This window comes from Schistocerca serialis, chromosome 2 (genome assembly GCF_023864345.2).
Source record: "Schistocerca serialis cubense isolate TAMUIC-IGC-003099 chromosome 2, iqSchSeri2.2, whole genome shotgun sequence".
Lineage (NCBI taxonomy): Eukaryota > Metazoa > Arthropoda > Insecta > Orthoptera > Acrididae > Schistocerca > Schistocerca serialis.
Window position 1 is genome coordinate 561,930,726 of NC_064639.1, and position 17,917 is coordinate 561,948,642.

General features: G+C 36.4%; 1 protein-coding gene across 1 annotated transcript in view; it reads left to right on the forward strand.

Annotated features, from left to right (window-relative positions):
* Positions 1 to 17,557, forward strand: part of LOC126457559 (nephrin) — a 170,293-nt gene extending 152,736 nt beyond the window's left edge. Inside the window, exons 16-19 of the mRNA XM_050093972.1 lie at positions 1,005 to 1,187; positions 5,232 to 5,380; positions 12,304 to 12,463; positions 12,820 to 17,557. Coding sequence (XP_049949929.1) covers positions 1,005 to 1,187; positions 5,232 to 5,380; positions 12,304 to 12,463; positions 12,820 to 13,157 — 830 coding nt within the window. The 3' untranslated portion in view covers positions 13,158 to 17,557. The remainder of the gene's footprint in view (positions 1 to 1,004; positions 1,188 to 5,231; positions 5,381 to 12,303; positions 12,464 to 12,819) is intronic.
* Positions 17,558 to 17,917: the final 360 nt, after the last annotated feature.

Consider the following 17,917-nt stretch of genomic DNA (forward strand, 5'->3'; position numbering starts at 1 on the left):
TTGTATTCATTTATTATAATTTGAGAACACCAACTCCTGTCATTTGCCAGGAATTGCTGCAATACCAAATGTTATTTGCACATTTTTGAAAGCTTTAGTATTTGTCTTGTTCAGTAAATTTAATCTACAAATAATTTTAAATTTGTTTTGTACCTTTTCTTTTATAAACAAACATCTATATCTGGTGGATTCTACCACTGCTGCTTTTGTAGAAAAGTGCAATATTTATCAGTGAAAACATGATCTTTGTATTTTCAACTGTATGACATCTGCAGTTTGTATTTTCGTTGATAAATCAAGGATAAATTGATCACCACATCCTTTCTCGTATACATTTTCTGGTCAAAACCAAAATAAACGAAGATATAACCATAATACATGGGCATGCTTATAATGTAATGCTTTTATTGTTAAAGAGTAAAGCCCCAGATGTGAAATGCCACCATAAAGCCAGACTACTGTTTGCACAGTGGTGCTCAGTAGTATTATACATCAATGTTCCCAGCAAATTTTGCACTTAAATTTCTATGGTGCATAATCTATCACAGTCACAGTCTAAATACACTTCACTCATGGTGGCATTCCATTTATTGAGTCTTGCAACCATTACACTGTCATGGCAGTTAAACTGGATTAGTGTCACTTTCTATGGGAGAATCATTTGCATAGCTGCTGTGATAGATCAGAGCCTTACTAATGACCCCTCCCCATCACTAACCCTCCACCCCATGTCCGTCCCTCCTCTGCAGGCGAGGGCCCTCCCACGAGCCGTGAACTGGGACTCGACTCTGGGGGAAGCAGCAGCGGCTCCAGTGGGGGGCCGAGTAGCCGTACTCCGGGGCTTGTTGTAGCTGTTGCATCAACAGTGGGTGCAGCACTACTAGCCTTGAATGTGGCACTGGCAGGCTGGTGTTTGCGCAGGCGTGGGGCGGCTGCCTCAGCTGGCCGTGCTGCAAAACGTCTCACAGCAGGTGAGTCACGTCATTTATCTCATGTCCTAACAGGTGGACCTCCTGGGAAATCAGGTACTGCTGGTGTCGGGATTGGCCCTGATGTGCCTGATGCTCTGCTCGGGAAGGCCGATGTTCCACGCCTCGTCATTGTTGGTGTTTCAGTGACTGGAGCACTACTTGTTCTCTTCAACATTGCTCTTGTTGCCTGTTTTGTGTACAGGAAGAGAGCCAAGGGTAAGCGTACAGGTATGTTAAAAATGTTGCATTCCTAGAATTTGAGCTGCTAAGCCATGGTTGTAAAAGGAATTGTAACTAAATGAAAATGAATGAAAAAGATTCAGTTTATAAATGTATGGCAGTCACAGTTTCAGAAATATAAAATTGACGCTAGTGTAATAATGAGATGAATGAAGAATTTCTATTTCTGTAACATCAGATAATAAGTGATGTAAAAAAGAGAAGTGTTATGAAGTAAATCTATGTACTTAGTAGTGCTGGAAAGACATATGCAACAGTACAGGATAAACATTTTTGGTGATATATTGCAATATGATGATTGTCACAATAATTTTCTAATAACCACATTTTCCAATTTTTTTGACATAATATAGAGACTAAATTTCTTCATTTGATTATGCGAACATAACATATGAGTAAAAAGGAAAATGTAGAAAATTTTAGCAGAAAGGTTTCATTCAGCAAAAAGCATTTAGAGAAATGTTCAGGGAGTTGTTGGGATCTAAAAATCCCTCATATGCAATTTCAATTCATGAGAACCTAATGTCCCAATCTTATGGGAAATAAAAGTAATGAATTAGAGAACTGGTAGGGTAGTTGTGTTAACAGAGTAGAATTTGAACAAAGATGATGTTTAAAATAAGAGAAAAGAAGAAAAATATAGAGAATGGATAACAAAAAAATTTTCAAAAAATATGCATGTCAAGAGATGCAAAAATAATCCATTACAGCATTATAGTGAAACAGAATGCCTCTGAGCAAGTAAATGCCTAGCACTGAATTATAAATTAGACGAACTAGAAGTATCGGAGAGAAGAATCATGAGCAAAATTTTAAGTCCAGTAAGAAGCAAAGAAGTAATAATGAAGTATATCAAAAGTTGGAAAAAATTACAGAAGCAGTAAGGGAAAGATGACAAAAGGCTGACAAAATAGATTCTCAGGTATCTCTGGAAAAAGAAATTAGCAAGGTGTATGTCAAAAGTTAACATAGATTTGGAAATACACAACATAGATGCATAGAACAGAGCAGAGAGATATTTTCAGAAATAAAATCTAAAAGTTTGATTCATTTAATGGTAGAAGCAGTAAGAGAACATGTGAGAAGTGATATAAAGAAAGAAAAAAGAGACATAGTGAAAAGATGAAAGAATATTTGAGGACTGAATGGTGACCTGCTAAGACAGTGTTGTGTTTTCATATTTTATTTATTTATTTTTTAAATGTGTGCATAGCCTCTACAATTGGACAGTATTTATTTTCCTTAGAACATGTAATTGGTTCTAGAGTTACAACAGTTATGAAAAGCTGATTTTTAATCATGTGTCTCCTTCTCTTATTCAGAACAATATAACTGATATTTATTCAAGTTTTGTATACAGAGTGGGTTTATTGTGAGACATAATTAAAAATCTGAGTGATACGAGACTTACTTGCACTGTAGATTTTATGTTCTTTGTCTGAATAGTGAAAAACACTTTTACTGTCTTCATAGTGACTTTAAACGCTGTGTAAACATTAAATACAAAATGTTTGAAAAAAGAAAGCAAGAAACTAACTGTAAGGGTGCCATAGCAAGTTTAGCTCAAATAAATAAACAGTGGTCCATTAACAGATTTGTAGGTGATCTTGATTTTTGTTTGCTCTAATATTACAATGTTAAACATTTGAGGATTGAGGAAATGCAACCACTCATTTGCAGCCGAATGAGGGGCAGCAGCCATAGCCACATGTAACAGATCAGAAAATCTGGATATACACTCTTTGTCCCAGTCTGAGTATTCTTTCTCTCTCTCTCTCTCTCTCTCTCTCTCTCTCTCTCTCTCACACACACACACACACACACACACACACACACACACACACACACACAAACACAAACACACACACACACACTTGCTCTGACATTAGTATTATAGGGAGTATTATAAGGGAGGAAAGGCCATGAATGGTGACTCTCAGGGAAGGGGGAAGGGGGTAGTGACAAGTGGGAGGAATGAGTTGGAAAACTGCAGGAGAGGATATGCTGAGGACAAGTGAGTAGGAACAGCACCATTGAGGATGGCTACTACCACAGATTGAGAGTGGTCTGCAAGTAAGGCAACTGACTGTACCTTTCTGCACAGAGAAAGAGGGAAAATACTACATTCTGTCATGAGTTTGCCTTTTCATGCTATCATTTAGGAACAGACAGGCAATGATCTGGGTACAAGCACTTGCCAGGACATGACAAATATTATTATTTGTTAGACTATTGTCATTCCGGTCAGATACCTGAAACCCTTGCCTTCAATGTTCTCAGCATTGTTCATTGAATGCCATTAAAATTCCAGGTTGCTCTCATTCACAAAACTAAGTTGGCTGTGTGAGGTATATTAATATTTAATATTGTGGAACATAAGATTTTTCAGCAAAATTGTCTAGTTGTCTACTTCTTTCTGCTAACTGCGCCATTTTTTGGTGATTTGGAAGATGCACAGCCACTATCTATAATACATTTACTTAATATCTGCTGCATGGTTCTCTTGTCAGTCCAATTACCAATGGCAGCTGCCAATGATGGGGCAAGCACTGTAGGTGTATTCATCTTCTACTTTTGACACACTTGTGGAAAAGTTACAGAACTTTGTAGCGTAGCTCGTATGTCTAACCCTCAGCACCTTCGTTTTACCATCATCCATAACAAATATTAAGAGAACAAAATATGCTCACTAAAGTGAAAATCACCAATAAATGTTGAGAGCACACTATGTAAAGCATGGCCAGCAATATAATTTTGTTGGCTCCAGCAGCATTGGATACTGCACACCGCTAATGTACATTTCCCTACCACCCACCTTTCTTAGCTTAGCAAGTGGGATGTTGAGAATGGAAGATTTGCTGTAGGGGCAGTTCCTACATATGCATTTCAACAGCATTTCTCCTGGGTGGCAGTGGGGATCAAAATTGCATAGGCACTGAAGCAGGTGGTGTAGGAAGGAATTAAGTTTGGGGTTTTATCACCCTATTAATGATGAGATCATTAGAGATGAAGCGCAAGCTGAGATTGTAATGGAAATCAGCATGCCCTCTGAAAGGATCCACTTGGCAGCCATTCCAAGTGATTTCATAAAAAAATGAAAAACATAAATCTGGATGGCAGGATGGGAATTTGAAATGGCAATCCTCAGAAATATGAGTCCAGTGTCTTATTGCTGCACCACCTCACTCAGTGCAGTAAGTAAAGTGATTGGCACTGCAGAGTACAGCAACTACAGCAAACGGGATGCTTGAGTAGCCACTGCCTTTTATGGTTGCCATACACGTAAGTAGGGAGCTGGTTAGGTGTCATACACACATAAAGTGCTGTGCAGTCATTTGAGTGCAGTTGGGAAATGACAGCTGCTTTCATGTGGAGCTCTACCTGTGGTTGGAGAAAAACTTTCGTTACGAGGCTTGTCTTGAGCGAGTATCTGTGGTGGGTCTTGGACCTGAGTTATTGACAATGGACTAACCAATATGATACATAGTTTGATGTATAGGTTGCATAGGAATGGACTAGAATATTGCACAAGTTTAACAGGTGTTAGGTTTGCCGTGGAATATGAAGGTAGGATTTACTCATAAGGTAGGATTTGCTCATCTCAGGTCATGATAGGAGGTTGCTGAAGCCCTGATCATGCCTGAGGTTTTTTTTTTATCTGTTATGTGCATCTGTATGTTGTTCACCATTTGGCTACAGATTATTGAACATCTTTTTCTCCTTTTTGCTTGTGTTCTATCAGTGTTTGTTGTGTCGCATTAGGACTTACACGACATGGCGGATCATTTGCTTTGCTAAAGGGGCAGTGTGTTTGTCATGATATTGTGATATGTCATTGCACTATGTTACTTATATGTCATAGTTGCTGTCCATTATTATTTCTTTAATAGGAGACTTTTACTGCTGATTTGTTGTTTTAGTATTATTTCTGCTTGACTTTTTAAACAATTTCACTCTTTAATATTTAGTTACAAAATACAGTGATCCACTTTATCGAATGCTTCTCATGTTGTATTTCAGCTGCCAGCGAACAGAGCAGCAGTAAGTCGGCAACCATTGAAATGTATGCCCCTAGCAGTTATAATGAAACGGTCACTGGTGAAACACTAAGTTCAGTTTCAGAAAAGAGTGAAAGCTACTCAAATGGAGACAGCAATCAGGAATATCTAGTAAGATTTAATTTAATGCTTACTCCAATTTTTGATCCACAAACAAAAAATAATATATATAATTGATAGATGTTAACATACAGCAGTAAGATATTAATTAATGGGCTGTAATTTTTGTGACAGTCTCTTAATTAGGCCAGTGTTCACCATTTTTTGACACCTGTTAATGTGTTGTGTTGCAGAAAAGTGCTAGTAGAACAATAGCATAATGTGAATCAAAAATAACACCCAGTCTACAACTTTACATGTGAATATCTGTCATTAACTGTGCTTCTAAGATTTGTGTGTGTGTACTCTTGATTATAAAGATGAGAATAATTGCTATGGATTGTTTTAAGTATTAACTGCTAGTTTTATACCACAGACTCCATTCAACTTAAATTAACATCTTCCTCAAATATGTTTATAAAAATATTATACATACCAAGAAGTGGTAGGGACATAGACAAACAGAAAGTCACAAAAATTCTAACTTTTAAAACAATAGCAAATTGGAAAAAGCACATGGAGGCAATGGGCCTGATCAGTAATTTATTAGAAAAGTGATCCTTGACACAGAGTCAAGGAAAGCACAGCAGTACTGAACAAGAGAAAAAATAAACTACCAATTATTTGAAAAGAAAGATGATTTTAAGTCTACCGACTGCAACAGCTGGCAAGGAACAAGTAAATGAATAAAATATCACAAAATATTTTACATCACCATCATTCATTCTGTATCTATTGCTGAGTAAAGGGCTTCTCTACATTTTTCTATGGATTGCCGTTTTCAACTACATACACCCATGCTGTTCCTGCCTGCTTTCTAATGTCAGCTATCCATCTTCGCACTGGGTCTTTTTGTATTTGTTGGATTCCAGCAACGAACTTCCCTGATCCATCTGCAATGCATTCACATGTCACACCCATCTCCAGTTCATTTTGATTACATCTCCCATTCCTGTCTTTTTCCTGATCCATTTGTTTTTATGAAATGTCAAGTACATATTTGTAGATGTGGGTGGCTATTATATGCACCTGTTCAGTGTAGTCTTGTTTCTACTGTTATTTTTGAAGGAAAAGGGAGGAATGAAAATCAGTGGTGACACATAGCCTATTCTTCTCGAAGAGCTCAAAGCTTAACATGCCCTTCCAATGGATGGCGCACCATTGACATGTTCTCTCTTCATAAACCACTGCCAAGAGGTTTGGAATTTAATCCAGGAGAACAGCAACAAAACTGATTATTAATTAATTTATGCCACTATCCCTCACTGACCAAGTTCCGATGATAAGAAATTCTTCAAGAATTTCTACACCACCGCATCTTAACAACCAGTAAGTGCAGTAGTCAGTGGACAAGGATGATCATCATCATCATTTTCTGCTATATTATCAGGTCCTTTGTGTCTCCATTTCGTGTGATCCACTGCTTCATTCTTAATGCTGGTGTATGTGCTGCTGTGCATCACATTGTCCATGATCTGAAATCTCTTCCTTTCTGTCCTCCTCTTTCCTTCGACATATCTTCCTAAGACTGTTTTTATAAGACCATCCTTAATATATGTCCAATCCAGTTTTGTTTCCTTCTACTTATTACATCCAATAACTGTCTTTGCTTTCCCACTCTTCTTAATATATGCCCAATCCAGTTTTGTTTCCTTCTTTTTATTACATCCAATGACTGTGTTTGCTTTCCCACACTTCTTAGTACCTCTTCATCATTTGCTCTATCCCTCCAACTTATTCTTTCCATCCTCCACCATGTTCACATTTCAAAAGCCTCCATATTGTATTTATTTTCATTCAATAAATCTTCCCTATAGCTGTAATGGTACCCTCAGTATCCTGTAATTACTTTTGACCTGTTGCTAGGAGGACCATGTTGTCTGCAAACCTCCAATACCATATTCCTCTTCCTCCAACATTTACAACATAGACAAAGATAATGTCGTATATTATTTAAAAAAGACTAAATTACATCAAAATACATACAAAACTAGGAGACCTGTAAAATGATGCTCATGAACATTTGACATGAAAAATATTAAGGGATATGAAAAAATAATGAAATGAAATGATCGTATGGCATTGTTGGCCTGGAGGCCTCATGCGGGGGAGTTCGGCCACATTAAGGGATATAAAATCAGCTGATACAAATAGAAATGAATGAAAAAGTTGAGAAAGCTATTTATACTATGAAGAGAGAAAGGAACAAATTGACACCAAGCCGTGGGAGGGGGGGGGGGGGCACAGTTGGGGGGATTGATACTAGAGAGGAGAAGCAGGCCTCTGCTTCAAGGGAGACACATCAGGATTATATCAAAGGGGAAAAATTATTGAAACTACTAGCAGTTATTTATTTGTGAGATGAATTGTTGTGCTTCCCTGATGCTGTATGTGGTTTTTATAATTACCATACCCCATTTTTTCTGTTGATCAAGCCTTTGGCTCTGCATATTAGAATAATAATGGCTTTGCCTTTCTCTGTCATGGGCTGAACTGTTAAAATATTCTTGTTGCATCAAAGTACAATGTTATAGGAGAATGGAAAAGATCAGAAATGCTAAAGTGATAATAAATAATTTTAAAATTATATCAAATTGGTAAAAAGTATGGTAGAAGATCAGGATGTAACATCCTATTAAATGAGGCCATTAGCGGTAGAACAATAGATTAGGATACAAAAGGATAGTGGTGTTTGTCTTTTCCACAGAATCAGCTCACCATTTTCACGAAACTATTTAGAGAAAGCACGTAAAATGGATGATGATATGAACCCAGATTGACTTGAAAGGGCTTTTACATCCTTAACCATTGCTGCACCACACACAGTCTTAACATTTTGCTCTTTGGGAATCCTTCCTGTAAATATTCACATTTTCTTTTGTCTATCATAATTTATTGTAGCAGTTAGTGAAGTAATCTCACGTCCCAGAATTTCAATATTTGTCTTCACAATCTTTGAGGCACTGCTTTTCCTGTCTCTACTGCTGGTATTATAGTATTTGTAAATATATATCATTCATTCAGCTGTCTATTAATTCCAAACACAATGTTGAAAAATATGATAGGATCTGTAATAAAATGAAATTGAAACAATGGCTAAAGGGAGTCAAAGTAAGGTAGGAATTGATCCCTCCTTCTGAGCTCTGAGAGATGTTACAAATGCTCTATTAATAATGCCTGTTTTTTTTTTTCAGCTTTTCCATTTGCCTACCTATAGTGTACATTTGTATTGTTCAGATCTGCCTATAGTTTATATAAAAGGCATTAATTAAAATCCATATAATAATGTAGATTCCCAAATCCACTACCTTGATTAAATTACTTGTCTTTACTTTATAAATAACGAACTAAAACTTGAAATACTATTTGTTTTTTATTGTTCAGGACAATAACAATAACATGAGATTTATACACTGAAATATCTCACTGTCTCAGTGAGTCAATGTTGCCACCTTCACCCTAAAAAAGATACAATACGGTACAATCTTGGAAAAATGCGCATACACATCTGTGGCTTGCAAAGCATCTGCTAGCTGCACTCATCAATATCATGACAAGACTGTCACCATAACTGCCCAAGTGCCAAGTGCAAAGCACCTCCCTTCAGAGGAGGCTCTTGCTTTTATTTTAGTGGTTTGTGATGTTGATCCTGAGGTGTCAGACAAGCACTACATCAGAATTATGATGTGTCACATGACTCAAATTGAGCATCACTTAATTTTAAGCTATGTTGATGGCTAATCATACAGATAACTTAGTGCATCCAAATGACATTGCTAGATGCACAAAAGCTGAAAGTTCTGTTCACATGCAAATTGTGTTTATAATGTATTGCTAGCCTCCATGCTAGTCTGTCCTATGTAAGCTTTCTCATCTCTAGACAACTACTGCACCCAACATCCATTTGAACCTCCATACTGTATTTACAGCCATGTCTGTGTCTACAGTTTTTACCCACCACACTTTGCTCGTTTGCCAAATTGACTATTCCTTTATGGCTCAGTATGTGTTCTACCAACTGATTTCTTCCTTTAGTCAAGTTGTGCCATAAATTTCTTTTCTCCCCAATGTGATTCAGTACCTCCTCATTAGATATGTAATGGACCCATCTAATTTTCAGCTTTCTTCTATAGCACCACATTCGAAAAGCTTCTATTTCCTTCATGTGTGAACTGCTTATCATCCACATTTCACTTTGCATAAGTCTCCATCCCATACAAATACCATCAGAAAAGACTTCCTAACACTTAAGTTTGTATTCAATGTTAACAAATTCGTCTCTTTTAAAAATGCTTTTCACACTATAAACAATCTGCATTTTATACCCTCTATACTTTGGCCAACATCAGATATTTGACTACCCAAACAGCAAAACTTACTACTTTTAGTGTCTCATCTCCTAATCCGATTCCCTCAGCATTGACTGATTTAATTTGATTACATTCCTTTACCCTTGTTTTTCTTTTGCTGATTCTCAAAATATAATCTCTTTTCAAGACATTATCCATTCAATTCAACTGCTCTTCCAAGTCCATTCTACCTGAACTTTAATTTCCTTTCCAAATTTCTTCTTGATTTCCTTTACTGCTTGTCCGCAGCTCGTGGTCGTGCGGTAGCGTTCTCGCTTCCCGGGTTCGATTCCCGGCGGGGTCAGGGATTTTCTCTGCCTCATGATGACTGGGTGTTGTGTGATGTCCTTGGGTTAGTTAGGTTTAAATAGTCCTAAGTTCTAGGGGACTGGTGACCATAGATGTTAAGTCCCATAGTGCTCAGAGCCAGCCAGCCAGCCTTTACTGCTTGTTCAGTGTGCAGATTGGAGAACATCAGGGATAGTCTACAACTTGCTCAATTTCTTCTGAACTATTGCTTTTCTTTCATGTCCTTTGATTCATGTAACTAGAGTCTGGTTTCTATACAATTGGAAATGTTGTTGTTGTTGCGGTCTTCAGTCCTGAGACTGGTTTGATGCAGCTCTCCATGCTACTCTATCCTGTGCAAGCTTCTTCATCTCCCAGTACCTACTGCAACCTACATCCTTCTGAATGTGCTTGGTGTATTCATCTCTTGGTCTCCCTCTACGGTTTTTACCCTCCACACTGCCCTCCAATACTAAATTGGTGATCCCTTGATGCCTCAGAACATGTCCTACCAACCAATCCCTTCTTCTAGTCAAGTTGTGCCACAAACTTCTCCCCAATCCTATTCAACACCTCCTCATTAGTTATGTGATCTACCCATCTAATCTTCAGCATTCTTCTGTAGCACCATATTTCAAAAGCTTCTATTCTCTTCTTGTCTGAACTATTTATCGTCCATGTTTCACTTCCATACATGGCTACACTCCATACAAACACTTTCAAAAATGACTTCCTAACATTTAAATCAATACTTGATGTTAACAAATTTCTCTTCTTCAGAAACTCTTTCCTTGCCATTGCCAGTCTACATTTTCTATCCTCTCTACTTCGACCATCATCAGTTATTTTGCTCCCCAAATAGCAAAACTCCTTTACTACTTTAAGTGTCTCATTTCCTAATCTAATACCCTCAGCATCACCCGACTTAATTTGTCTACATTCCATTATCCTCGTTTTGCTTTTATTGATGTTCATCTTATATCCTCCCTACAAGACACTATCCATTTCGTTCAACTGCTCTTCCAAGTCCTTTGCTGTCCCTAACAGAATTGCAATGTCATCGGCGAACCTCAAAGTTTTTATTTCTTCTCCATGGATTTTAATACCTACTCCGAATTTTTCTTTTGTTTCCTTCACTGCTTGCTCAATATACAGATTGAATAACATCGGGGAGAGGCTACAACCCTGTCTCACTCCCTTCCCAACCACTGCTTCCTTTTCATGCCCCTCAACTCTTATAACTGCCATTTGGTTTCTATACAATTTGTAAATAGCCATTTGCTCCCTATATTTTACCCCTGCAACCTTCAGAATTTGAGAGAGAGTATTCCAGTTAACATTGTCAAAAGCTTTCTCTAAGTCTACAAATGCTAGAAATGTAGGTTTGACTTTCCTTAATCTAGCTTCTAAGATAAGCTGTAGGGTCAGTATTGCCTCACGTGTTCCAATATTTCTACGGAATCCAAACTGATTTTCCCCAAGGTCGGCTTCTACTAGTTTTTCCATTTGTCTGTAAAGAATTCGCGTTAGTATTTTGCAGCTGTGGCTTATTAAACTGATAGTTCAGTAATTTTCACATCTGTCAACACCTGCTTTCTTTGGGATTGGAATTATTATATTGTTCTTGAAGTCTGAGGGTATTTCGCCTGTCTCATACATCTTGCTCACCAGATGATAGAGTTTTGTCAGGACTGGCTCTCCCAAGGCCGTCAGTAGTTCTAATGGAATGTTGTCTACTCCTGAGGCCTTGTTTCGACTCAGGTCTTTCAGTGCTCTGTCAAACTCTTCACGCAGTATCATATCTCCCATTTCATCTTCGTCTACATCCTCTTCCATTTCCATAATATTGTCCTGAAGTACATCGCCCTTGAAATAACCTTTCACTTTCTGTATTTTAACCCTGCTATCTTCAGAATGTTAAAGATTGTATCCCAGCCGACAATGACAAAAGCTTTCACTAAATCTGCAAGTGCGATTAATATCAGTTTGCCTTTATTAAACCTATATTCCAAGATAAGTTGTGGAGTCAGTATTGCCTTGCATTCATCTACATTCCTCAGGACCCAAACTGATCTTATTTAGGTCGGCTTGTTGCATAATAGAAGATGAGTACTTGAAAACATAGTAAAGTAAACTACTGCAAATGAAATATTTTCACACTGAAGTGACCCCAAATCTATTTTTTATCATAACAGTCAGCATGGCTTATATACATTCAAAGAGTAAATTAAATGTAGACTGTTGTATATTTGTGTAGCTGGTTTAAATAAACTTAAATCAAATTTCCTCTCTCAATAGGAAGACAACACAAAACCACCAGCAGCAAGTACTTACTTGATTGACCAGATGGAGTATCCTTACCAGTACCCTGCTTATGAGGTCCAACATCAGCCAAAGCCTCATCACGAGGAGGGTTCAGAGACAATGAACAGAAATACTTACAATCCCAGTGTAGAAGGTAACAGAACATGTACTCTGATAACAGTAATAGGTTGTGCAGGGGCTCTTATTTTCTTAATAATTCAGGAATGCATTCGACTTTGCACATTATTACATTGTCTTCTGCAGTTAAAATATGAATTTATTGAGAAATGTTGTGTAAGTCTTTAGGTATAGCACTGTGCTCCTTGTTCTTTTCCAGTAAATTTTCGTCAGCTATCTTGCTTGCAAAACCATATTGATTGAAAGAGGCTGATTGTGATCATGTTTTTTAATCTGAATATTGTGTTAACCATCACAAACAATTTTGAAGCATAAACTAAAATGAAATTGTTTCAGTGCAAGTATTTGAATTTCTAACTGGTTTCTTTGCAGGAGCAAAATTGCATTATGCGACACTACCACCACCGCCGAGCCATGCAGATGGTCCATACTACAACATTTCGCCTGATGCCCGTTATGTGGCATATCCACCACAGCTTGAGTTTGCACATCTGACAGGCTCCTTGCGGCGACCGACAGCTGCTGCTGGTATGGGAAGTGCAGTGCGTGCGCCGTCTACTGTGCCGCCTCCTGACGTCACAGTTTCCCACAACCCTCCTCCTGTTCCTCCGCCAGCTGTTGTGCAGAATGGTCCCACTCCGCTACTTTCGACATTCAATCCTAATCTTGGTTACCCAGCCTCTGTAGAAGCTGAAGGACATCTAGTGTGATTGTGCTCCCTTTGAATAGAAGAGCTTCATGTGTGGTCTCTTTGGTGGTTGCTGATTCCAGTGGAAACTGAAGCTTGTGTTTTCAACATTTTTAAGAAAATTGGTTACAGTTTTATGGAGTCATATAATGACTGAAGTGTGTGTTAATATATGTGCCAAAGGCCTATGAGAACTTCTGGCACTATCGGTTTCAAAATGCTACATTCTGAGCATTAATGTGTATAAGAATGAAGAGTTTACTCTAGAACAAATCTCTTTTGTTATGAGATGTCTTACACAGTTCCACTTTCAAAAGAAATTTAATCTGCAGGAATTCACCGCTAGTGAAGTAAATTTGTTGAAAATGTTGTGTAATTTTATAAGTGTGTTGGACTGTTTCTAGGGACATTGAGGATCATTCAGTTTAGTGTATAGTGCAGATGGTGCTGTTTTGTTGCTGTGAATTGCTTACTACTTGCTGTGCTCTGTGTATGGATGGAGTGTGAACAAACTTCCATATGAAAAAAAAAAAGAGTTCATAAGTGTGAGGTATTGACAGTACAATGTAAAATTACTGCGAGGTGCTGGTTTGAACAGAATGTGACGCTGTTCTCATATTGTAGGAACAGTTTATCTTGAGCTACTTGTGTGATAGAACAATAATAATTTATAAACTGCGTTGAACATGCCAGCTTCGTTTTTTGTAAGCTGCTGAGACTTCTATCAGTATGAGATTTTTATACTCGATACAGATTTGTGTTATACACAAGAAAGAATCTCTTCTGTATAGAAGTTTCACTGTAATTATGGTGATCCACAAACAGCTCAATCACCTGCAGAATTTCAGGTGACTCCACAGTTTTTGCATTAAGACTGAATAGTTGAACTTAGATAAACAACACAGTTGGATACATGTAATCTTCCACTTAATGTCTTTTGATCTCAATTTTCTTGTTTGTATTTGAGGTATCTTACTATAAAAGCATGTTGTAGGTACATATATTTCAGTGTGAAAAATTTTATTTTTTCAAATTACTGCTGCTTTGTGCATGTACAGAGATCTCCTTGTGAAAAGAAGATGTCTTCACTGGGTCTTGGAAAAAGGCCCTTTTTGCATTTGTATGCAATCTAGAAACAGTTCTAAATTTCACTTACTGTTTACCTGTAGAAGTATTTTAGATTGTTTTCAGTGACAAAAAGTAATGGATATTTGCTATTTAAAATTTCAGTATTGAATTGATATTTACTTTAATTATATCATTTATTTTAATCGGAATCTAACAGCCAAAGATAACTGCGAGTACACTGGCTGTATATGAACAATGAATTCATCCGGAAACAGGGCTGAAATAGGAAATGTTGTATTTCTCTAAATATACTGTAACAGTAGAACCTTTAAATTTGTTGCTATTCAAACTACACAGCATCAGCACAGATTCATACTAGATGGGCCTGTAAACTGAAGCCTGTTGAGTGCAACACAATTCTCTTTGAGACAGTTTTACATTGTTTTATTCAGAATGTTTCATCCTTCCATCATTTCTTGTATCTTGCACTCATCCAAATCTGTATCAACCCCATCTAAATAGAAATGATGTATTATTCTGCATTATGTGTAATATCTCTTTGTTCATTTTTCAGTTAACTTGTTATTTTTCAAGGCACCTTCTTTCAGAAATTAGAAGATTCATCTTTCACAGCTTGTATCTACCACTAAGATCTTACTTTTAAATGATCTGAAATTATAATTCTAAAGTTGGTTGTCAGTAGCTTTGGAAGGGAAAATGAGATGTCAGTTGGCAATGTTTTGCTCGTGTGATATACTTTTTCATTTTTTCGCCTGACTATATATGTTCATTCCATGCTGTTGACTATTTAGTACTAAAGCACTTATACCTGTTTAATCGTGATTATCTGAATCTTGTGATCCAAAGTGACTGATACCAAACACAGAACTATCTTTTCTTTATCACCGTCAGTTTCAGGTATGCTGTTACAGTTCCTTTTGTACTCATGGTACTGAGGTCAGAAACTTTAGCAGTGAAAGATTAGCAGTATATTGAATACTTCCTCATATGTCAACCATGTTTCTGATTATAAATAAATTTTGATCAATATGTGTGTATTTGTTGACAATACAGTCTTACATCAAATGCAGTGTAAGCCTTAATACCTTTTACTCCATTTCCATATTTTGCATTTTCTGCTATACAATAAATTTGTTTGTCCATAGTATTTCATAGTTGCTCTTCATGAAAAATTATTAATGTAAGGAGATATAATAATCCCTTAAAAGAATTGTGATAGTAGCTGTAAGTAAAATCAATGAAATGCTCATCATATCTTACAAAAGAATTGCTGGAATATGTGTCTTGTAATAATTGGATGTAGACTAATATGTTAGCTACAACATCAGATGAATCAAAGAGGCCTCCCAACTGAAATTTCCATGTGCACTGCAAAACAGTGGTTCTTGAATTTGTTTTGGATTCTGATTGTTGTTGCATCAGGAAGAAGAGTAATAGTTTAATTTTGTGATGAAATCAGCTGTAGAACACTTCAAATTTGCTAAACATCTGAGGAAATTCCCCTGAAATGTATTTTTTTTTAATTTTCCCTCTTTAATGTTGGTATGATCACTGATACATTAATTTGAATCTTATACACCTAATGGTCTTTTTTATTTTAGTGCCAGTACTTTGAGTGAGCATCATTTCAAAAATAAATCAGTATTACTGTGTAGGTTATCTTTTTGCAGTTGCACTTTGAAATTTCTCGAACAGTCTCTTTCTTGAAGAGTAACACCCCTTATTCATGAATATCACACAGTTTGATTTGCTTCAAGCAACATAAAAAGACACCATTCAATATAAAATTCAAAGCAATTCATTAACATAATCACCTATATCAATATTATGTTTACTTTGTACAATTTTGTAATGGGGCATGCTAAAATAGGTTTTTCATTTTTTCTGATATTTTTAACATAAATAATAAAACATTTTTCTTTTGAGATTACCTCCCTGAAGTGGGAAGCTATTTTCAGTTTGAATGTTTACTGTATCACAAGCACCAGACCATCAGCTCATATGAATAAGTACATTTTCAAATGTGTTGATGTGGTAAGCCAGTGTAGTTGAACTACTGTGCACCACATAAAATATTTCTTCAATATTATATTGTATTTGTTGCACAAGCATTTCAGTTACAAACTACTGAGCCACTGAAAGTTGGTATATGGGCTGTGTGAAGCTAGAACAATTAGTAAAAAAATTATTTAAACATCTATTTTGATTTTCAATCTTGTAATGAATTAAAGCATTATGTAATCTAACTGTAGTGTATTCTGGTATAACTTCTGCTGCATTTTGTGTGCATGGTTTCCAAATTGTGAAAGTGATGTGAACTATTTTCTGATGTGTCACTGTGATATCTCCATATGAAAAAATTTCAAGTGTGCTAGGTTCTGAATGCAGCAAAAGAAATTCCTACAGGAATACAAACTACCTTCATTGTAATTTTGCAGTTCCCGTTTTATGAAAAATGTTTGCTCAATAAATGTTTTGAAATGTGTTTGTAATAATCTGATTAGGTAAAATGTTGCCGTGTTGAGTACAGATACAAAAATGTGTTACAGCTGTGAACACAGTGCTCTTCCGTAATTTTAATTGCAAATTTGTACAGGTATGCTTCTAGTTAATGATGTATAAATTATATAGCAGTACTGTAATTATAATTGATACTATGGACAATGAAAGTTGAAAGAATTGTATTTTTAATACGGTATTCTAATTTAGCAGATATTAAAGTGTACAGAAGTCACTTGTTTGACTCATTATTCAGAGTTTGTATATAATCACATACCTTAAAATAGTTTGAATGTTAGTGTATATGAATAGTCCAAATGACAAAAATAATATAATTTTGTTCATCATCATACATTTACAGAAACTTAATATCTGCTGCCTCCATGTAAAATGTCATTTTATAATGTGTAATATATTATGTGCAGTTATTGATAATTTTGTTTTTATAACCAATATCCACTTGCAAAAATATGCCATAACAAAATGGAGTGCCTTGTAGTAACTGGCTTTGTGAATATAAAAGAAAAATACTGTCATGCTCAGTACGCAAATATTGAGCATTTCCCATTTCTTCCTGTGTATATCAGTCTGTTAAATACAAATTTGTTGTATAACAAAATCTATTTATGTGTTGGACGTTTTACAGTTTTTGACCTTGTATCAGTATCTGAGTGCCTGGAGAAACTGAAAATATGCTCTTGTATCCAAAATGTGTTTCCTCAGAAGCTGGTCAATACTTCAGAGCTTTATATGCTTCTGTTTATGATTACAGAATGTAGAATGAAGGCTGGATGTTCTTCCAGCATGCCAAATAGATTTTTATACCATTAGCAAGAGGAATGTGTTTCATGATTTTCGCCTTCTTTCATTAAAGAGGGAGTTAAAATGAGCAGCAAAAGGAAGGGAATCAATACTGTAGGACTGGATTCCATCTCAATGCTCACATTAATCAATGTTGATTTCCTCCCTCATTTTATGTATGGCTACTCCTTCCTCCATTCTTTACCCTACATTATTCCTTCAAGAATGGCAGACTTCTCGTGGGATGATCCATTTTAATATAGCTTTATTATTTGATTTCAGTCACTAGCAGTTTATTAAAAAAAAATGAGTTCTTTCTTGTTTACTACTTGTACAATTTCAGGCACATGAGTCAAAATCATATGAGACTAGCCAATTATTGTCACAATTATA